Source organism: Podarcis filfolensis (genome assembly GCF_964270895.1).
Source record: "Podarcis filfolensis genome assembly, chromosome: 3".
Classification (NCBI taxonomy): domain Eukaryota; kingdom Metazoa; phylum Chordata; class Lepidosauria; order Squamata; family Lacertidae; genus Podarcis; species Podarcis filfolensis.
The window spans coordinates 62,340,251-62,363,847 of record NC_139606.1 but is presented as its reverse complement, the minus strand read 5'-3'; the positions used below and the strand labels follow the sequence as shown (position 1 = coordinate 62,363,847).

Genomic DNA, 23,597 nt, shown 5'->3' with positions numbered 1-23,597 from the left:
CGTGCACAGAAGCAGCACAAGAGACACTTGTTAAGAAAATAGGTGCTGATGAATAATAAAACAGCGTCGCTCTCTTGCGGCGAGCGGTGACAGCCACTTTTGCTGGTGCTGAGAAAGACGTCTCGCTGCTGCCATGCAGCTGGCAAGAACAGTTAGCTCCTCACAGCTGTTTATGAGCTGCTCAAGGGAGGCACACTAAGAAGAAGGTGACATCTATTGTGCAGTTTATAGTCTGGGTGACTTTTACAACTGCAAAAGCCTACGCGGCGCATAAATTGATGTCAACAGTAAAGGCCAGATCCTTTAGAGCAAAATATTAATCCCCTAATCTGTTATGGGTGGTCAGCTTTGAAATGTAAACACTCTTCTTCATGCCTGAATATATTAGGCATTGGTGCCACCTTGTGGAATGTAGATCAGAATTCATGAAAAGAATTCCTTTCTCCCCATCCTCCACACAAAAGGAGCCATATAGAGATGTTAGGCAAATACCTAACTAGACTATGGTAATTGTGTGGAAAACTGGGCCTGAAAGAAAAGAAATGATGATTCTGGCCAATGTGACATTTACCTTTCAATGTACTCCTGGATTAGTTGATCACTATACTAAATTTTTAAAAAGTTCCAGTTCTTTTGGTACAGTAGATTTAGCCCATAGCACTCCGAATCTGGAAATTGGGGTTTATATACTAACTCAAAGCCAAATGACCCAGTGCAGTAATAGCATGCTTAGGAGCGACTATGCTTCTTGCTTTCTTTTTTTAACAAAAGCAGCTGTGATCTAGATTTGGGACTGCAGCACAGAATCAGGGTTGTTGTTTTTTAAAACCCTTTCTCCCTGGGCCAGGCTGCCAATCTGCATCAAGGTCCCCATGCTAGGGGTTATCAGAAAAGGAATTGAAAATAAAACTTCCAATATCATACTGCCGTTATGCAAATCTATGACGTGACCTCATTTGGAATACCCTTTATAGTTCTGGTTGCCTCACATCGAAAAGCATGTTGTAAAGTTGGAGAAAAAGTCGAGAAATGGGCCAATGAAATAATCAAGTAGATGGATCAACCCCCCCCCCCCATGAGGAAAGGTGACAACATTTGGGACTTTTCAGTTTAGAGAAATGGTGAGTTGGAGGTAAGGTGATATAAGTTTATAAAATGATGCATGGCATGGAGAAAGCAGACAGAGAAAAGTCCCCACCCCCCACATAAGGCTAGAATCCGTGGATGTCCATAGAAGCTAAATGTTGGAAGTTTCAGGACAGTATGCCCCTTGCATAGTTGTTTTTTTAAAGTATTTTTAAAAGTATTTTTATTAAGCAATTTCAACATAACAAATTATCAAACCAAATAATCACATACATTATTCCCCCCCCTTTTCCCCACCCCCTTCCATCCCTCCATCCCTCCGCCCGCCCCACCACCACCAGGAACATCCCTCAGCTCTTGCATAGTTAAATTATGGTGCTCGCTCACACAAGAGGCAGTGATAGTCACCAACTTTGATAACTTTAAAAAAGGATTAGGCAAATCCAGGGAGGATGCTTCAATCAATGGCTACTAGCCATGATGAAGGTGATGCTCTGTCTCCATGGTCGGAGGCAGTAATTCTTCTGAATACCAGTTGCTGGAAACGGCAGGAGGGGAGAGAGCCCTTTTGCTTGTGAGTTTCTCCCAGGCATCTGGCTGGCCCCTGTGATGCTGGAGTAGATGGGCCATTGGCTTCATCCAGCAGGCCTTTCGTATGCTCTTAAGAGGTGTGGCCAGTCCTAAACATGCTGTTCATGTAAATATGTCATTTGGCCTCTAGGGCTTTATACTGATGGAAAATGAGACAAGTGGGGACCCGCTCCAGAATGGCCCCACTGCTATCTGGCCTCAAAGGGCACCTCTGAGGCAAATATCAACTGGGGAGGAGATTTTCAGCAGGAAACCAATGTGAGGGCTCCATTTAAGTAAGGAGCGTGTTTTGGATTGGGGGTCCCATGTGATTGTTCTTTTGTTAGTGTTAAAGCTAACCAAGTTTACTCACATTGGATTCATTAAACTTATCTCTTATATTCATTCACCTGTTGAACCAACCATCCTTTTCCGTGTAATGCCAAACACTTCTATGACCAAGGGGCAAGCGTATGTAAATGAAGGGGTATGACTTACAAGGGTTACCTCAGTTCTTAGTGGCTCCAACTCCTTTTCTTAACACCTGTCATTTTTGAAAGACGAATCCTATTGCTGCAGTTGTTTCACCACATCAAAGACAGACACAACAGCATACCGTATTTTAAACAGGTTATTTTACTTAGCAGAACCAGGAGTTTCTAGATATAACAAAAACAAGCAAGGGAAAGAGAAACTAGGCAGGCAACTCGGGATGCCACTTAGCTTTTTGCTCATTGGTATATTAACCATTCCGTGGCTGGTTTTCTCTCACTGCAGTGGATGTTCATTAAAAACTGCGGCTTTTTCCAACAGTTGCCAAGACTGTCAGTCAAGCGTGACCCCTTTTAAAATAGAGTCTAAAGCATCATACACATATGTCAAGGAGATTTCATGAGTTCTTGGGACATTAAATCCAGAGTATCTTTGATCTCAAGTCGAGTTTTACATAGTTCAAATGAAATAGGAGTAATTTAACATGATAGATGACAGGCCATGGCTGTGCCTGTGGGAAATTTGCAGTAACCTACCTGCAGCCACTAGATGTAGCTGGCACTCTGTGCACTTTGGATTCTAACTTGGTTGTAGATTGATTTCTAATACAGTGGTACCTCGGGTTAAGAACTTAATTCGTTCTGGAGGTCCGTTCTTAACCTGAAACTGTTCTTAACCTGAAGCACCACTTTAGCTAATGGGGCCTCCTGCTGCTGCCGCACCGCCAGAGCACGATTTCTGTTCTCATCCTGAAGCAAAGTTCTTAACCCGAGGTACTATTTCTGGGTTAGCGGAGTCTGTAACCTGAAGCATCTGTAACCTGAGGTACCACTGTACAAGCCTCAATTTGTGCTGCAATGTCCTGCTCTGCCCAATTTTACCTGTGCTATTTAAAAATGCTTTTCAGCCTCTTCCACTGTTAACGCACCTGTGTGGAAGGCAGACGCTCTTGTGTCAGGTTTCTAAAATGAACTGATGGTCAGAAAAGCAGGTAGATCCGCAATCAAATTTAGTCTTCCGCCAGTAATTCCACACACACCCCTCATTTGGGAATGGCTTTAAAAGAAACACACAAACATTTTAACCTTTCCTCTCTGCATAGAAATGACTCTTTGGTGACAGGTGTGCTGTTGGAAGTGCCCAGAACAATGGTTCTGGATGATTTCAACAGCCATGCTGAGGCTGCCTTGATGACCAGGGTAGCAATGCATGGGTAACCTCCAGGTTGGATTACTGCAATGCACGCTGTGTGGGGCTGCCCTTGAGGGTGATCCAGAAACTGCAGCTAGTGCAAAATGCAGGGACTTGACCGCTCACCAGAGCAGGGTATTACTACCATGTTATGCTGCTGCTGCAAGAATGGCACTGGCTCCCAGTTAACTACAGGGCTAAGTTAAAGGTGCTGGTTCTGGTGTATAAAGCCCTATACTGCTTTGAACCAGGATACCTAAAAGCTTGTCTCGCCTCTTATACGGCTAATCCATCCCTATGCACTGCCCTTGAGTGCCTTATCAGGACATTCATTCCACGCAAGATTGGAATTGGGTTTTTAGAGTAGGAACCCCTTCCCCGTAATTATTAGACAGGTGCCGTTTCTGTTGCCTTTTCAGCACCTTCCTGAAGACCTTCCTCTTCCAAAAAGCCTTCTAAGTAAAGCTGTTTCCCACTTTGCATCTGTATCAGAATCGCTTTTAGATGTTTCACTTTATCCCTTGTGCATTTGTCCCCCTGAGCTGCTTTGGGAGGAAAGACGGGTTATAAAATTAACAAATAAATAAATATTAGAAGTCCTTCTGTTTTAAAAGTTAGAAAATTCCACTCCTTCACCACAGTCTATAGCCCAAGTTTGTTCTTGGCTGCAGATCATGGTTAAGGGGGAGAGAAATTCCACATTCGGAATCTAACTATACTACTAACCATCATCAAAATAATTCCGCATTTTAAACCACATAATTCAATAAATGTCTCCAAACAATGTAGGTGATAGTTATACAACCCTTCTATTATCTGATTTCTTTCGAAAACCTCTGCTGCATTTAGGGCGCAAAATTATTCCTAATTCTGAATAAAATACAATCTACAGTGTCTCTTGTATCAGTAATTATCATAGGTTATGGCTTGGAATAGGCTTGGAAATCTAGGTTTAAATCCCTGCTAATTCATGAAGGTTATCAAGCGACCTTTCAGTTTGCCCAACTCACATGGCTGTTTTGAGATACTTAAAAACCAGATAATCCTGCATATTCCACGCTGAGAAAGGTTGCACTAGAAACGTGGATGGATGGATTTGCTTTCACTGGGTCTGAATCTGGCTCCTTCAGCTTTGACTGATGATACATACCAGGCACCCCCAACCTTCAGCCCTCCAGATGTTTTGGACTACAATTCCCATCATCCCTGACCACTGGTCCTGTTAGCTAGGGATCATAGGAGTTGTAGGCCCAAACATCTGAAGGGCTGCAGGTTGGGGATGCCTGATATAAACTGAAATTACCCTCAATAAGTGTATCTACTCAGAAGAAAGCCCAACTGAGCTCACTAAGGATTGCTAACAGGTTAAAAGAGTATAGGATTACAATTTAAAAGTCGTGTTTTGATTTATTTACATAGTATAAAGCCTCTTGGTCAATCCTTAGTCAGTTCAAGGCTTATTTCCTAGATTTTTCATAATAATAATATCAGTGCACCTGTGGGTTGTATCTGTGACTTAATGTCTGATTACATGCCTTACCCAAGGGATACACTCACATATTCACTCACTAACTTCCTACAGACTCACTCGCTAACTTACTTGAATAGCGCAGAGTGCTGCATAAATGAAACCATAATAATTAATTCCCACCCACCTTGAAAGACTTGGGAAATTTCAGAACTCTTAAATCCAGAGCCAGTGGGAATTACTCCAGATCCTTGGAGCAGCTTTCTTACACAAATCCAACTTTATACAAGGGTTTAGAATAACATTATTTGCAATAAATCTGTCATATTTAAAAGGTTTTCTGTGTCACCTAATTGGTTCTGCAATAGTTGGCCTCCACCACCTGGGTATTGAAGAAGAAGGCCAACAAACCAAAGAAACTGTTCAGCTCATTAAAACCTTTTCAGTAATTTGATGGTGGGAAACTGGGGAAATAGCTGTTATAAAAGAAACTTGATTGGAACGTTCAAAAGATGTACATTAACAAAAGCTCACTTAGCAAAATGTACTGGTTCCTATTGATGACCAAGTCAGATTAACACAATGTGCAGAACTTTGTAGGATAAGATCTGTGTCCCTTGATATGGGACAACCTCGTGATGTTGTCTTGTCCTCCAGAGCTTCTGGGCTGGAAGATCCTTGGTAGTATCCCACATTCTCTTTCCTGTAGTGTTTTCTAGAAGGGACTGGTGCCCATTTGGACTGGTGAGAAGGCAGGGACCCCAACAATAAGTGGAGTCAGAGGCTATGGCTGGTGGAGCCAACCAATTCTACTTTTGTCCCCATCTTCCTATTGCTCTGTTCTATAAGAGTAACTGCAAGGGTAGCTGAGTTTTTGTCAATAGTATCTCTCAGAGTGGTGAATGGCACTATTTATTGGGAAGAAATTCCAATGAAAATCCTCATTATTGCATATTTTACATGGCTGTTTATTTGTATATATTTTAACATTTTATATGGATGTTTTATGATTGCCTATACTTATAATAGGCAATATTATACTTATAATAGGGACATGGGTGGCGCTGTGAGTTAAACCACAGAGCCTAGGGCTTGCCAATCAGAAGGTCGGCGGTTCGAATACCCGCAATGGGGTGAGCTCCCATTGCTCGGTCCCTGCTCCTGCCAACCTAGCAGTTTGAAAGCACGTCAAAGTGCAAGTAGATAAATAGGTATCGCTCCGGCAGGAAGGTAAATGGCGTTTCCGTGCGCTGCTCTGGTTCACCAGAAGTGGCTTAGTCATGCTGGCCACATGACCCGGAATCTGTACGCCGTCTCCCTTGGCCAATAAAGTGAGATGAGTGCCGCAACCCCAGAGTCATCCATGACAGCACCACCCCCTGGTCAGTAGGCAGGCTGGTGAAGATAGGGTTGCCATATGTCCAGAATTTCCCGGACATAGCCAAAATATGGCAGTCGGAAACAGTGTCCAGGCAAAAATTGCCAAAATTTCCAGGAAAATCCAGACATATGGCAAACCCATGTCGGAAGTCTATATCTGGTGAATTTCCTTTAGAAAAGCTTGATTTAATGTGGGGGGTTTTTTAGATTTTGGAAAAAATGTTCAACAACTTTGGGCAAAGCTCAACAACTTTTGTGTCCAGATTTTCACTTTTTGAAATATGGCAACCCTAGTGGAAACCAACCATTACTAACAGGTAAAAGAGTATAGGATTACATTTTAAAACTCGTGTTTTGATTTTATTTACCATATTTTTCTGTGTATTGGATGAGGTTTTTTGACTCAAAAATCACATCAAAAAACTGGGATCATCCAATTCGCGGATAGTAGCACAGCGGGGGGGGGGGGGAGCACCACACCGCCAGCAATTCGGTTGGCAGGAACACGGTTTCCCCAGATGCCGCATCAAGCAGGGAGTGATCTGGGGGGTGTTTCCTGCCCGCAGCTGCATTGGGGGGAGGAGAAGCTGCGCGCCGCCAGCCAGCTCTTTGGCGGGAGCGCAAATTCACCCGATGCCGCTGCGCACAGGAAGCACTCCCTCGATTGTTTCCTGTGCATGGCGGCATCGGGGAAGGTTGTGCTCCTGCAAACCAGATAGCTGGAGGGAGCACAAATTCACCTGATGCCGCTGTGTGCGGGAAACGATCTAGGAAGTGCTTCCTGCCCGCAGCTACGTGGGGGTAGAGGGTCAACAACTTTGGCCCATCTCCCCTCATTTTCTTACAATTTAGCCCCCAAAAATTGGGGGGGGTCCTTATACAAGGGGGCATCTTATAGGTGAAAAAGTACGGTATATAGCATTAAAAGCCATAGTAACTATTGGTCAATCCTTAGTTAGTTCAAGGCTTATTTCCTAGATTTCTCATCTTATTTAGAAGGAGAAAGCATCAGTGGAGGCTTATCCACAAATCGGATGCTCTCCCCAACATCCCCAGTCGGCACTATGCTTTTAAAGCACCATACTACTTTAAACAGTGGTCACTTCCCCCAAAGAATCATGGGAACTTTAGTTCCTTAAGGGGGCTGAGAGCTGTCAGGAAACCCCCTTATTCACCTAACAGGGTTACAGTTTCCAGAGTTCCCTGGGAAAGAGGGATTGATGGTGAAAGCATTCAAAAATTAGCAGCTCTGTGGGGAGAAATAGGGGTCTCCTAAGCAGAGGCGGAGCTAGCTGCTCCGGCCCCTGGAGCGGCGCACATGCTGTGTACCTGGGGGCAGGGCTAGCTGCCCACGGGGGTGGGCCGGGCATCCCAGGGGGGCAGCGCAGCGATGTCACATACACAGCCCCTCAGGGATGACACGTGGGGCAGACCGCACCTCTCGCACCCCTCTTCCTCTGCCAGTGCTCCTAAGCAGTCTCAGCACCCTTAACTTCCTGCTGCCATTTGGGAACAGCATTCTGGAGAAAGGGCAAGCGGAGGACAAGGGGCTTCTCCCTTGATTGCCAGGAAGAAGGCAATCATCACAATTCTTGGGAGCAGGGCAGCATGCTTTCAATGTACGGTGTGTGCAGAGTGCAACTTTTCCCTGCCTGTGTGTTGAGCTGCACCTGCTGAAATTCCTTCATCATTCCACACGGCTGTTAAAGGCCCAAGAGCTCTGTTCTATTTGGCATTTGGTCTTGGGAGCTCGCAGCCAAACTCTGGAGAGGAGTATTCTTGCCTGCTGTGTCATCCACTCCTCCCGCCCTCTGTGGCAGGAACAGAGGGAAAGTTTCCTATTGCTGTTGGTTCTTCCTCTCTTGTCGTTCTTTTGGGCCTCCTCCTGCCATCTTCTTCTCTTCTGCTCCTTTTTCTCTTCCCAGGTAAGTTTGACAAAGTCGATAGCTGGCAGCATGGTTGAGAGACAACTATGGAAGTTTTCAAACAATATTTTGGTGCACGAGCTTTAAATAGTGTGGGCATGTGATTTCGACTATGGGAGAAGAAACTACAGCTGCAAGCCCGTATCCACTAACCTGGGAATAAGCCCCACTCAATTCAGCGGGCCTTACATTTGAGTAGTCACATATAGAATTGCATTGTAAGGTAAATAGCCTTACCAGAGCTTCCAGTGAAGGAGACCAATGTGAAGTTGATGTTTTTGGAGGAGGGAAATTTAAAGCAGGATTAGGCTAAGACTGTGCGGTATGAGGAAACTCTTGTGTTTTCGTTGCAAAAATAAATAATGGTGGTTAAGATTTAAGCACAAAGCAAAGCAACCTATATATGTTTCTAGAACAGTTTTGGCTTGGGGGCTGTTTTGAAACTCTGACACTATGGATTTCACATCTCTGTGAATTCATTGTGCATCAGAGTGCCTTTCCGACGTCCGTTTTGACAAACTACAGTGCTTAAAGCCTTACAGAAATTGCACAACTGTAATTCTGTATACAGAAGAACCATGCAGCAAGAGCAGCACTGGACACTTGACAGGTGTGTTGTTTAGCTTTTGACAACAAACAATAATAGAGGCGCACTGTTTGCTTTTCTCTGTGATGCTTAACTTTTAAATAATCTGCACTCAGTGGCTGACAGTGTAGGCCTATACCTGCTTACTTAGGGAGTAATTCTCACAGAACATAGTGGGACTTGTTTCCAAGCACATAGGCCTAGGATTTGGGCTGTGAAATATACCTATGGTGAGCTGGCATGGTAGAATTCTATATTTGTTTTGTTGGGTGAATGTGAGGAATAAAGGCAGTTATCAAGGATCATCACTGTCATCCTTTTTTTAGATGGACTTAAAATAACTCATGACTTCAGAGCAGGTGCCATGTGTCTTTCTGTTGGATTTGAGGGGAGGGGGGTGGGAAGCTAAAAATAGGCGAGTCCTGCAAACTTCTGAACTCCTCTACTGGGAGAAAAAGACCTTGTGACAAGGAAAGTGGCACTTTCTGTAATTCATCCCTGCAATAAAGAGGAAGACCCAAAACACATTTTTAAAGGCAGCTTGCTTTTGTTGGTTGATCAGTTGTTCAGAATCTATTTTAACATGAGTGCCAAGTGTAATGAATTGGTAAGAGAAGCTTAGGAAGGGAGCTCCCTCTTGGAAAGGGAGAAAACCTTTGCTCCGACTGTTAACAAGAACACCATTGGAAAGGAATGTGTTAAATAACTGCTGTGTTTTTAGTGGTAAACAAACTGGGTTCAGCCACAACCTCCTGAAGTGGGTCAAATACAGATTAACAGCACAGGGCTTCCCCCTGTATAAACTTACTCTTTCCACTTCATTATACCTGTGTATGGGATACACTACTATCAAGCTGTGGTTAGCAAGCGGACTTAGGTGCATAGGTTAAAGCTGCACATGGCTTGCTTATTTTATAAACTAGATCAGTTTCCTTTCTGCCACAAAAGCAATATATTCTTGCATGCTACCCCAATCTCTGAGCGGCATGAGATTCCAGAGATTCAAGGCGCATACCCAGTGTTCATGTTTCCTTTTGGAAATGAGGCACAGCAGAGACTGTGGTGTCTTTAGGCTATATGGTTTATTTACACATTTATCCAACCTGAGACTACGATGGAGGCGTTCACAGCATTAACACCCCAAAAGGGTCTTGTTTCTCCCATAGCTCAAGCCTTGGATTCAAACAGAAATCAATCATCGCTCTCAAACATTGCACTGACTCTCTCTCTAGCTTACTACTTTACTTCTAGATTACAAAACTCTGTCTTTGTCTACTAACTAACTGTGAATGGTCAGCAGATCTTGAAGCAGATACGAAGATAATGCCCATGACTGGTGTGGGTTGCAGTTCTGCAGTCTATCATGTCTAAAATGGCATTTTATTTATTTATTGTTTGCATGGGCCCTACATGGGCCCACCACTTAGTAAGGAGCCTGCAGCCTTTTATTTCAGCTTCAGCCCTGACAGCCACCATTGATAATGAGACTAAATAACAATACGAGGATTCTTCTTCTGCATTGAGCTGCCCTCAAAGGCTGCTTGGTACAGTCAACCTCTTCTTACGTCCTCCTCCGCTTGCGTCCATTGTGCCCAATGTCTGCGGCAAACCTGGAAGTAACCGGCAGGTTTGCCACTGTTCACACATGCGCAGGAGTGAAGATCGCCGTTCACACATGCGCAGAAGCGAGCAATCGCCGCCTGCGCACAACGGCACCTCTCTCAGCAACCCATTTCAGCTTCTGGACAGGCCTCCAGAACAGATAGTGGTTGTGAGTAGAGGTTCCACTGTATTTACATCTGTTGTAGCACATGGGGGACTGTCTTCTTTGTAGTGACTTGGGCCCACTATACCATAAGCCTGGTGCCCTCTAGATGTTTTGGCTTACATGTCCCATCAGCCCAAGGCAGCATTGAAAATAGTTGAGAATAATGGGAGTTGTAGTCTAACAAGAAGATTGGGGGAAGCTGCTCTATGATATGTTGATCCCAGTTTCTCTCTCCTTCCTTATGTTCCAATCACAAAGCCTGTGATTTTCTACCAGCAATTTCTTGATGATGCCCTCTGTCAAAGATAAAATTGCCACAGTAAATCAAAGAGGGTTTTTTTTACTAACGTGTGCTAAAAAGAGATAGAGAGAGTCAACACCGGGCAAAATAGTGGGGCATGGCTTTTTGTTCTGCAAAAAAATAATCTTTTGGGGATTAAGGGTTTGGTTTACTAATGGGAAATGATTTCTTACACAGCAATTCATGGCAAATTACTGGGAAGAAATTCCCCTTGGTTTGAGTACTTTCAAGTTAGATCATGCATACAGTAATACATTGGATCAAACTGGCAGACAAGACATGTGACAGAATTTGAACCACAGTAATTATGAAGATCAAGAAACGTATGTCTGCAAAAATACATTGCCGGCTTAATAGAGATGACACAGAACCAGAGCAAATAAAAGACTAGATGACAAAATGGGCTCAAAATATTGGAGAAAACATACCAGTCGTTACCTGGGATATTCTGTGGTAAAAGGCACATTAGTTCTCCTTAGATATGGGAATAAGAGGAAATTCCTTTATCACCCCAGTTCAAATACAAAATATATAAATAAAAATTAGCCTCCCACACACTGGAACTACCAAAAGGAAAGAGGAGATTACTTTCATATGATGTAACAAAAATATATCTCAGGGGGAAAGAATGAGACAATTTTAAAAATCTTAAGGTGTGAAATTCCTCTTCATCCTTTGTTCTTGTTGAACTATGGAAAGTTTGGCTACGCCAGAACATAAAGAATTAGCTGTAATAAGAATAAATGTGCTGGCTGAAGGAAATTTTCTCTCTTTTTTGCAAGAAAATATTGTGATTTATTGATTAAGGAAATAACTCTTCTCAGCTTCCCATTTCTTGTACAATGAAACAGTCCTCTGAAAAGCCTTTAGGCAAAGCTGAAACAAAACAATGAATACCATGACCATGACCAATGAATCTTGTTTAGATAAATCTATTGGTGCTAAAAGAAAGACTATGGCCAAGTAGTTTCTGATTAATCGCCATTAATTGGGACAAATGCACAAAACCTACAGTTTTTCCAGAGGGCTGCAGTGAATGGCAAAACTGTTTGAATGTGTGTGGAAGGAAGATACATGAAAGGGCTAAATAAATAAATATCTAGGTTGTCTAAGATGCCAGTTAAGCTTGTGCTAAATATAATCTTTACTACTATCAATAGGCATGGCCTTCTTTGGCAGTTTTTACTCTATACTTGATTGCTGGTGTAGCTAAAAGCCTAACTTTGTCTCACACCCAGGTAACATCCCAAGAATGGAACATGACCAAAATGGAGCTGGCCCTCAGCCTGACCAGCAACCCCCACCTCCCCTAAGCAGCTCTGAAGCGCTGCCTACTGAGAATGGTCTAGAGAAACAAAGTGAAAAGTCGCCTCCGAGGCCTCTGTCCCCTGAGAACGCAGCGCATTCTCAGCCTGAAATAAAGCTGTGCGATATATCTGAGGAGCTGAGCCGACAGCTGGAGGACATTATTAAAACCTACGGGTCAGCTGCCAGCCTGGTGGAGGAAAGGAATGCTAAAGCGACAACAGACAGACCTGAGAAAGGAGACTCCTTTAATAATGAGGATGGAGAATATGAGGATGCCCATGACGAGGCTGAGAAGGAACAGGCAGCTTCTGGGGATGCGTCTGGATCAAAGGAGTCCAGCAGCCAGAAAGAACAGAAGCTGGAAAAGAAAATCCTGAAGGGACTAGGCAAGTAGCTCCTTGTGTAACTGAAATGCAGAACTTAATAGGACTCATTGGCTATGTTGGAAAAGGTGCCGCAGTGGTCGTATCCATAACATGTAATTGTTTGGTACCAAAAGTACACATTTTCTTCTTGGCTCTGGCAAGAAACCAGTTTTTATTTTTATTTTTAATATGGGATGCAATAATGGACATACATGGCAATTAACTGATGGTACAGTTCTGTACATCACACCTAGACTTGTATATTTTGTGGGTGCAATAATGCAAAGCAGCATTTACCAGCAGTTCTCAACCTGTGGGTCCCCAGATGTTGTTGGACTACAACTCCCATCATCCTTGAGCTCTGGCCTTGCTAGCTAGGGGTGATGGGAGTTGTAGTCCAACAACATCTGGGGACCCATAGGTTGAGAAAGGCTGATTTAGGCTATTATTATTATTACAGTCATAACTTGGAAGTTGAACGGAATCTGTCCAGAAGTCCGTTCGGCTTCCACAGCGTTCGAAAACCAAAGCGTGGCTTCTGATTGCAGGAGCTTCCTGCAGCCATATCGGAAGCCCCGTTGGATGTTCGGCTTCCAAAAGAACGTTCGAAAACCAGAACAGTCACTTCCGGGTTTCACTTATTTGGGAGCCAAAACATTCGAGAACTAGGCTGTTAGAAAACCAAGGTATGACTGTATTGGATTTATATACCACTTAATTGCTAAAGTGTCTTCTTCAGTGAGTGTTTCATCCATCTTGAACTTGCACTAAACAACATACTAAAAATTAGTCTGGCTGTCTGGCAAAAATGTGGAAATAGAACCACTGCAACAAGGATCACCAGCCTTTTTGAGCCCATGAGCCCATTTGCCAGCCAGAAAGCACGTGTAGCACATGGGTAACGTATGGGTAGCCACAACCAGTGTAGCACAAGGGTGCTACAGTTACCACCCCTACGCTACTACCATACTTAAAAGAAGGTCACCTAAAGTTGCTCCAGAAGCACCTGGCAGAAATCTAAAGAGAAATGTTCCACACAAACTGCTGCTAACATTTCCGAATATAGAAGCCAAAACTAATCTAAAATGCAACTTCCAGTTGTTACAAATTCTTGTATTTTGCATGAAGTGCTCTCTGAGAATGTCCTTTTTAAAAATTACTTCAGGAAAAGAAGCTACCCTACTGATGCAACATTTGAACAAGCTGAATACCCCAGAAGAGAAGCTGGAGATCCTATTTAAGAAGTATGCTGAACTGGTTAGTATAGCAGCTACGGAGAAAGGATAGAGACAGCCCCACTTTAAAGTGTATACATCTAAAAATAATATTGTAGAGCTGGTGAAAGTGCAGAAAGGAGACAGCTAAAACAACTTTTCCTCCCCTGGGGGCTTTTTAGCAAGCAAGGAAGGACATGATAAGTGTTTGAAATGATGCATGGTGTGAAGAAAGTAGATGGAAAGAAGTTCTCTCCATCTCTCATAGAATACAGTCGAGGGTCATCCAATGAGGATGAGATGTAGCGATGGCCAGCAGCACAGAGAGCTATAAAAGGGAATTAGGCAATATATTATTCACAGAATACCAGTTGCTGGGGTGCAACTTGTCCTCATGTCCTACTTGAGAACTTCTTTTAGGACCTGGTTGGCCATTGTGGGAATATTAGGAAGGGCCATAGCACCGTGGCAGAAGATCCCAGGTTCAATCTCCAGGTGGGGCTGGGAAAAGCACCTGGCCAAAACCCTGGAGAGCCACTATTGAGCTAGATGGGCCAGTGGTCTGATTTGGAACAATATGCCTTTATATGTTCTAGCATATTCCTGGACTTGGTCTTATCCAGCAGGCAGGGCACTTTGTGTGCTCTTATATGTGATGCGATGTTGGGTTCTTGGGTTACAACCTGGGGGCTGATATTATGCTTCTAAGAGCCCTGCTGAAGCAATAAGAAGAGAGAATTCCCCCCCCCCACACACACACACATATGGTTTTCCCTTGGACCTCTCATTTGACCCCTCTAAGGTCTGATGTTGGGGTCCTACTTGAGGCAGCAAGTAGAGGTGAGGGGTGAGGATGAAGGAGCAGGGCATATATAAGGAATAGACCAGCATAGCTTCAGCTCCATCATGTCCTTTATCAGGGTTCATCTTGCTTTATCAGGGTTGCAACTTGGCAAGCTGTGCTGGTCCCGGGGGGAGGTTACCGTGGGGCGAGGTCCAGGACCTGAGTCGAGGGTCGGCAGACAGTCCTCCACGGGCGAAGCGGGGTCCAAAGCGAGGAGCCGGACAAGGACAGGAACTCTGGGGGAACAGGACTGGGTGCTGGCCGAAACAGCTCTTCAACGACGTTGCTCCCACAACCTGGGACCGGGCTGACTGGCCTTTATCTTCTCTGAGGCCAGGGGCGGTCCCGGCCCCCAGGAGACCCGCCTCTCCTGGCCTTAAGGCGAGCACTCCTCCTGAGAGAAAGCAGTTCCCTCCGCCTCTCTGCCCTGAGCCTCTGCAGCTCAGGAGAGGCTGGAGGGTTATTGGACCCAGGGGGAGACTCACCTTCCCCGACAGAGCTGGGAGAGGCGCACCTGTAGGCACTGTGTCCTCAACCACCTCCGGAGCCAGAGTGGATTCACCTGGTGCTTGCTCCTGAGGATCCGGCACAGGTGCAGGCGCTTCAGAATCAAGGCCCTGCCCCAGTTCAGCCGGCCCTGGAGGCAGGGACTCCTGTGCAGGCTGGGATTCCTCCAGTTCAGCCTCTGAATCAGATTCCCAGGCCATCACACAAGCTTAGTTCTGAGACATTATATTGTTAGAGGTGTGTGGGTGCTGAATGCCTTGGTTTAGTAGTTGGAATTTAATTAGAGCTTGTGTGTTACAACCGGGGGGAAAGCCAGACTCTGTGTGTTTTAAGATAGATTCATGTGTGTATTTCACCTGTGTGCTAGACACTTCCAGTCATTAACATTAATTAATTATGCTGGGCAAACTTCCTAAGTTGTGTCTTAGGTGGTTCTTAATCCTTGGAAATCAACAGGAGTTGAAAGGTAATGGAGTCAGCCTAATTTCCTTTGAGGGGATGGCCTGGGGATAATGAGCCGCTAGCACATCAAAGGGGCAGGAACTCTCCCTAAGTTAGAACAGGCAGAAAAGGCAATAAATGCTAAGGGGAAACTGTTTGACAGGAGGAAGTTAGGGGTCAGAGAGAGGCATGACTGGTTGCTGCTGGCTGCAAGGCTGCAGTTGTTGTGAGAGGAACAGAAACTGATGCTGCAGAACCTCTCAAATCTACACTCAGGTTGTATATATGTGCAAATAAACCATATATCATAAAGACACCACAGTCTCCGCTGTGCCTCATTGTCCAAAAGGAAACACAGGCCCTGGTAAGTGTGCCTGGCACCCCCAGAATCTCACACCGCTCAGAACATTATAAAAGCAGAGATCAGGTTCAACAGACACCATATAATACAAAGAGTCTGATATTATAGAGACATACGGAATAAGCCATAAGATATTAAAATCAAAACTTTAAAAAAGCATTATCCAGAATATTTTTCAGGAGTAAATTGGGCTGAGGGAGGGGAAACAGCATTTTGGTTAAAAATGTTTTTAAAGGAGACTGTAAAAGTTGATAAGGCAGAATATTTGCTGTTGAAGTGATGCATGTCCACCCTTGTTTGATAAACTTGGACAGGAATGACTGAAGAAAGCCTGTTTTGACCACCAATGCCAAGCCTTCCAGCTTCTCCAGGGGGGAAAGGGGCGACCACAAGTCAGATAATTGTTTTCCTTTCAGCAAGTGTTAAAATTACTTTATCATTTTTTTAAAAAAATGAAAAAGGCCTGCTACAAACCTCAAACCACCTATTCTGAAATGAACAGTTACAGCTTCAGGTTACAGGAACCAGACTTTGGTCTGACCTCATATTTCCTTTGGCCAGCATCTATTTAATTTGGAACAATTTCTTTTGGAGCTGTCCACCTTTAAGTAATGCTTATTGAAACTTTGGTTTTTCAGCTGCTTTCTTTTATCATTGTCTTGTGCTGTGCCCAAGGGGGATGACAGCTTAGCAAAATCTATGCCTGGGCTGAGATGAGTGAGGTCAAGGAAGCTGCTGAAAGGTCTTGCAGTGATGTCATGGGTAAAATTGTCAACTTTTAAAGTGAATTTTAGTCTTGTGCCTCTTTACCAGCTGTGAAGCCATTAGTAGGTGGTGATGCTTATCTCAGTTCTATAAAAAGCTTTGCCTGGTGATTTCTGCATAGCAAGCTGCTGTTAAAAGGTGCAAGCTCAGGCAGCCAGGACAATTCCCTCCACTCCCAGGGCAGATGCAAATGCCGGTCATGGCCACCATCCAAGAGTTCTGCTTTCCAAAGGTAAAAACCACTATACAGCTAGCGGCCTGATTTGCTGGGAAAGTGGTTTATTAAGATCATTGTCCTAGCAACTTATCAATCAATTAAGCACAACTCTCATTTTATCTCTTCGCTGTAAAAACAAAATTAGCAGTCATGGGAGGCAGATGATTTAATGGTTCCCTGCAGCAAACCAGAACTCCCACTCAAATAAATATTAGTTTCTGTTTCTGTCCTCCCTTTACCTCCCCCCCTCTTTTATTTTTTAGCTGGAGGAACATCGTACTGAACAGAAGAAACTAAAGTATCTGCAGAAAAGGCAGACACAGCTCACAAAGGAGAAGGACCAGTTGCAGAGTGAACACAGTAGAGCTGTTCTTGCCCGAAGCAAACTGGAAAGTCTCTGCAGAGAGCTACAAAGACACAACAAAACCCTGAAGGTAAAACAGAGGGCTTATCCACACTTCCTCTTCTCCCGTTGCTTTCCCCCTGGGAAAGCCACTCTTAAACCACTCAGAGACGTGCTTTATAGGCATGGAACAAGGCCTGAGAAGAACACACTGACAACTGCACTAACATGTCTATTCCCAATCCAGAAAGTCTGGCAATTTGTAGTCCTGTGGATAAGTGAACTGTCTTTAGCAAGGAATTTGAAGCATTCTCGAATCCCAATTCAATGGTCTTCAGAAGATGTCATGACACTATTTCAAATCAGTTTAAATATATTGTGGCTGATGGCCAAGGATTCTCTTGTGCAGTGGATTAGTTTTTCAATGGCTAATCAATGTTTGGGAGTTAACTGGCAAACTCTGACAGGTTTAGAGTGTGTCTGTGTGGAGAAATGGCTGTTTTTACATTATTGGAATGGAGAGAAAAGAGGGCTGTGAATTAGCTCAAGTCTGGAAATGCTTGAAAGTACAGGACCACTTTTTGAATAGCCTGGTAGCGGCACACTGCTTCAATTTTTGCTCATATTTGTACTTTTGTAAGCAAAGTAAATGTGGGTTTACATTGCTCCAAATCCATTTTGTGCTGCCCAGGCAACTTTACAATAGTATAATGTAGATGTGTATGCCAGCAAATTTGGAAAACTCAGCAGTGGCCAGAGGATTGGAGAAGATCACTCTACATCCCAATCCCAAAGAAGGGCAGTGTCAAATAATGCTCCAACTACCACACAATTGCACTCATTTCACACGCTAGCAAGGTTATGCCTAAAATTCTACAAGGCAGGCTTAAGCAGTATGTGGACCGAGAACTCCCAGAAGTGCAAGCTGGATTTCGAAGGGGCAGAGGAACCAGAGACCAAATTGCAAACATGCGCTGGATTATGGAGAAAGCTAGAGAGTTCCAGAAAGACATCTACTTCTGCTTCATTGACTATGCAAAAGCCTTTGACTGTGTCGACCACAGCAAACTATGGCAAGTTCTTAAAGAAATGGGAGTGCCTGATCACCTCATCTGTCTCCTGAAAAATCTCTACGTGGGACAAGAAGCTACAGTTAGAACTGGATATGGAACAACTGATTGGTTCAAAATTGGGAAAGGAGTACGGCAAGGCTGTATATTGTCTCCCTGCTTATTTAACTTATATGTAGAATTCATCATGCGAAAGGCTGGGCTGGATGAATCCCAAGCCGGAATTAAGATCGCCGGAAGAAATATCAACAACCTCAGATATGCAGATGATACAACCTTGATGGCAGAAAGTGAAGAGGAATTAAAGAACCTTTTAATGAGGGTGAAAGAGGAGAGCACAAAATATGGTCTGAAGCTCAACATCAAAAGAACGAAGATCATGGCCACTGAGCCCATCACCTCCTGGCAAATAGAAGGGGAAGAAATGGAGGCAGTGAGAGATTTTACTTTCTTGGGCTCCATGATCACTGCAGATGGTGACAGCAGTCACGAAATTAAAAGACGCCTGCTCCTTGGGAGAAAGGCGATGGCAAACCTAGACAGCATCTTAAAAAGCAGAGACATCACCTTGCCAACAAAGGTCCATATAATTAAAGCCATGGTTTTCCCAGTAGTGATGTATGGAAGTGAGAGCTGGACCATAAAGAAGGCTGATCGCCAAAGAATTGATGCTTTTGAATTATGGTGCTGGAGGAGACTCTTGAGAGTCCCATGGACTGCAAGAAGATCAAACGCATCCATTCTTAAGGAAATCAGCCCTGAGTGGTCACTGGAAGGACAGATCATGAAGCTGAGGCTCCAATACTGTTATGTACTGAGTTGAATAGGATCCAAACTGCAGCAGTCTGATTGGTCCTAGAACAATAGGATTCAGAATGCAGCAGTCTGATTGGTCCTAGAACAATGCAGCAGTATGATTGGTTGGCAGGATCCACCCAATCATGCTCCAGATAGAAGTGAATCCACAACCTGATTGGCTTACAGTAGAATTCTGGAATTAGCCAATCATGTGCAGCCCATTGTGTAAATAATGTATATAAAGCAGATACTTTGAGGGGACTTTCATTCATTCCTCCTCACCACTATGAGCTGAATAAAGAGCATGAAATCACTTTGCGACTCTGAGTATATTTCACTGGCGACGAAGGTGGGATCCCGCTGAGCTGACTGCCACACACAGCACCGCAGCACCGCCACCTGCCGCACCGCTGCCTCGCACCGTGTATCCAGGCTTCAGCTCCGGGACACAAGGAACTCAGAATGGCAACCGACAGCAGCTTCTCGCCGTTCAACCCAGCATCTGGAGACTGGGAAGCGTACGCCTCCCGTTTCACCTTCCTCCTAGAAGCCAAAGGGGTCACCGATGAAGAAGACGCCAAGAAGAGGGCAATATTCTTCAGCGTCTGCGGAGAGGAGACGTTTGAAATCGCCCGGGCTCTCCTTGCGTCTGAAGACGTTGCTACTGTTCCATACAAAACAATAATGGAACAGCTGAAGGGGCACTTTTCGCCACAGCCCTCAGTGGTGGCTCGTCGAAATGCCTTCTACGCAAAGCGGCAAGCCCCTGGGGAAACCATAACTGGGTTTGTGACCTCTCTCCGCCAAGCTGCCCGGTTCTGCAACTTCTCAGAGCTGGAGAACATGCTTCGTGACCGCCTCGTCGGTGGCCTGAAGGATGAGAAGCTGCAACGACGCCTCTACGCTAAGAAGGACCTAACGTTCCAGGTCGCTCTGGAGGAGGCCCTGGCAACGGAAGCTGCCGAGAGGTCGACGCAAGAGGCACGGCCGAGCCAGCCGTCCCAACAGAGGGTCCACCATGAAGACCTCACCGACGACTCAGGATCTGACAAGGAGGAGGTGCACCGAGTACAGCAACGCACTCAAGCAGCCCACATACCACAGCTGCCTCGACGAGAAGGAGGGAACTGCGCAAGCTGCGGGGAAAGTCACGAGAGGAGGACCTGCCGTTTCCGCAACGCAGAGTGCAGGCAGTGCAGAAAATTGGGACACATTGCCCGGGTGTGTCGAGCTCGGCCCACCCGACGCCAGGCATCAGATGACCAATCCAAGAGCCCCAGGTCCCGGGGCCCAACGCACCAAGGCAACTCGACGGAGCTCACGGACTTCCAGGTATACCAGTTGCCCCACCCCAACGTAGAGAAAATTTATGTAGAGGTACAGATAGAGGGGGCCCCATGCCGCATGGAGCTTGACACGGGTTCAACTCTATCCATAATCTCGGCAAGGACCTTAAGGAAACTGTGTCCTACTGGGGGTCCCAAACTCAGGCTGGCCCCATTCACCCTCCGGGACTTCCAGAAACGTAAGGTCCCCACAATGGGGGTGGGGACCTTCAGGGTGCAATACCGAGGACGGACGCGGCAACTGGACTTGCTTGTGGTCAAGGACCCCTACATTAGCTTACTAGGATTGGCATGGTTTGGACCACTGGGGCTAGCCGTCACCGGGGTGAACCACACAAGCTTACAAGTGGACGTGGACGCCATATGCAAGGAATTTCCGGGGGTTTTCGATGGGAAATTGGGACAGTATACGGGCCCCCCCCATTGCTCTACAGCTTGACCCCGCAGTACGACCAGTCAGGCTCAAGGCCCGCCGGGTCCCGTTCGCTCTGAAACCCCGTATAGACGAGGAATTGGACCGACTCGTGGAGCAAGGAGTGCTGGAGCCGGTGCCTAATGCCCCCTGGGAAACCCCAATCGTCACACCCGTCAAGCCTAATGGTTCGGTCCGCATCTGCGCAGACTACAAATGTACCATAAACAAGGCCCTCACGGCCCATGCATACCCAGTGCCAGTGGTCAGCCATGTCCTTGCCACCCTGGCTGGGTCGAAAATTTTTGGCAAGCTGGACTTGGCCCAAGCATATCAACAGCTGCCAGTAGATGAGGCCACAGCAGAGGCACAGACGATTGTGACGCACAGAGGAGCGTTCAGGGTAAAGCGGCTGCAATTCGGTGTCAGCGTGGCACCAGGCATATTCCAGAATCTAATGGACTCTCTCCTTAAAGGGATTCCTGGTGTCACCCCCTTCTTCGATGATGTGTTGATTGCCGGGCCCACACCAGAGGAGTTTGAGGACCGCCTCCGCACCGTTCTGCACCGTTTCCAGACGGCGGGTCTCAAGGTGAAGCGGGAAAAATGTCTACTAGGAGTGCCTCAGGTGAACTTTCTGGGATTTATGGTGGACGCAGAAGGGGTCCACCCAACTGGGGACAAGGTACGGGCCATTTGTGATGCCCCAGAACCCAAGAACAGACTGAACTTCAGGCCTTCTTGGGACTATTGAACTTTTACCATTCCTTCCTTCCCCACAAGGCGGCGGTAGCGGAGCCCCTACACAGACTCCTGGACAAGCGGGCCCCTTGGGTGTGGGGCCAGCGCCAGGAGGCCGCATTCCAGGCAGTCAAGGACTTGCTGGTCTCAAACTCGGTATTGGCACACTTCGACGAGAGGCTGCCAGTGGTGCTAGCATGCGACGCCTCGCCCTATGGCATTGGCGCTGTCCTGGGACACCAACTCCCGGATGGAAGAGAGGTACCGGTGGCATACTTTTCCCAGACACTCAACGCAACCGAGCGGAACTACTCGCAAATCGACAAGGAGGGTCTGGCAATCGTGAAGGGAGTAAAAAAATTCCATGATTTCTTGTACGGGCGGCCCTTCACCGTGGTGACTGACCACAAGCCGTTGCTTGGCTTGTTTGCCCCCGAAAAGCAGACCCCCCAAGTGCTGTCTCCTCGCGTCCTCAGGTGGTCAATTTTCCTTGCCAGCTACCAGTATGCACTGACTCACCGCCCTGGGAAGGCAATGGGCCATGCAGATGCCCTCAGCAGGCTACCACTACCGGAAACAGGCCCTGACCCAGCACCTGCACAAGAAGTTATGAGCCTGGAGCTGCTTCCTGACCGCCCCATTCAGGCACAAGAAGTTGCACACCATTCCAAGAAAGATAGGGTCATCTCCCGGGTCCTGGACTGGGTGTGGAGGGGATGGCCCAGCAGCAGCCCCGGGCCAGAATTTGCCGGCTACACAACCCGCAAACATGAACTGTCGGCCCACAAGGGGTGCCTGTTATGGGGAAGCAGGGTCGTTGTTCCCCAGCCCCTCCGCAAAAGGATCCTCACAGCCCTACACGAGACACATCCAGGAGTAGTAAGAATGAAGGCCCTTGCCAGGAGTTATGTGTGGTGGCCGGGGATCGACGGAGAGATAGAGGCCTGGGTCAAACACTGCCAGGCCTGCCAAGAATCCCGCCCAGATCCCCCAAGGGCCCCAGTCCAGTCCTGGGAGTCCGCCCGAGCACCATGGTCACGCCTGCATGTGGACTTCGCTGGCCCCTTTCAGGGGAAAACATTCTTCATAGTGGTGGACTCCTACACCAAATGGCTGGAAGTCGCACTGGTACCATCCACTTCTACGTCCGCAGCCATCCGGGTACTACGCAGGCTGTTTGCAACCCACGGGCTCCCTGACACTCTCGTCTCAGACAACGGGACTGCATTTACGTCAGGAGAATTCCAAACCTTCACAGCGCAGAACGCCATCCGCCACATCCGTTCGGCGCCATTCCACCCTGCCACCAATGGCCAAGCAGAACGCATGGTGCGGACCACCAAGGACACCCTTCGCCGCATGACGCAAGGGGATTGGGAGTACCGCCTTGCCACATTCCTTCTAGCACAGCACAGCACCCCCAGCTCAACGACTGGCCGGAGCCCCGCTGAACTACTAATGGGTCGGCGCCTTGCAATCAGATTGGACCGCCTTTACCCCGATAGAGCTCAGGATGAGGTAGTGGTGGGGGAAGGCAGGAACCCCCGGACCTTCGAGGCCCAGGACCCAGTGTACGCAAAGAATTTTGGGGCAGGCCCTGCATGGGTACCCGCCACAGTCACCAGGGTCACTGGCCCCGTGTCGTACGAGGTGCTAACAGATGGGGGGCAATGCTGGCGCCGCCACTGCGACCAGATACGGTGACGATTCCCGGGAGAAAACCAGGAGGAGGAGGACAGGTCAGGGAACAGTGGGGCAGGGAGGCCCATAGAGCAGCAGGGGCAAGCAGGAGAGGCAGAATCAGTAAATACAGAGGGGACCCGTGAGGCCGAAAGGACACCGGAACCAGAACCACGACTGAGCGAGCCGGTTGCGCCAGACCAAACAGGCCCATCACAGCCAGCATCCTTGGAACACGAGCCAGAACCTGAACCCCGGACCAGGGAACACCCCAGGCCGCAACGCACACGTCGGCCGCCGGCGTACCTCGAGGACTATGAATGCGACCTCCCGGGCAGGACTGGAACTTAGAGGGGAGGGGTGTTATGTACTGAGTTGAATAGGATCCAAACTGCAGCAGTCTGATTGGTCCTAGAAC

General features: G+C 46.6%; 1 protein-coding gene across 1 annotated transcript in view; it reads left to right on the top strand.

Annotated features, from left to right (window-relative positions):
* The first annotated feature begins 7,324 nt into the window (after window positions 1–7,324).
* TXLNB (taxilin beta) overlaps window positions 7,325–23,597 on the top strand; it is a 33,891-nt gene continuing 17,618 nt past the window's right edge. The window contains exons 1-4 of the mRNA XM_083607775.1: window positions 7,325–8,112; window positions 12,006–12,461; window positions 13,606–13,697; window positions 17,053–17,223. Of these exons, the coding sequence (XP_083463901.1) occupies window positions 12,020–12,461; window positions 13,606–13,697; window positions 17,053–17,223 (705 nt within the window). The 5' untranslated portion in view covers window positions 7,325–8,112; window positions 12,006–12,019. The remainder of the gene's footprint in view (window positions 8,113–12,005; window positions 12,462–13,605; window positions 13,698–17,052; window positions 17,224–23,597) is intronic.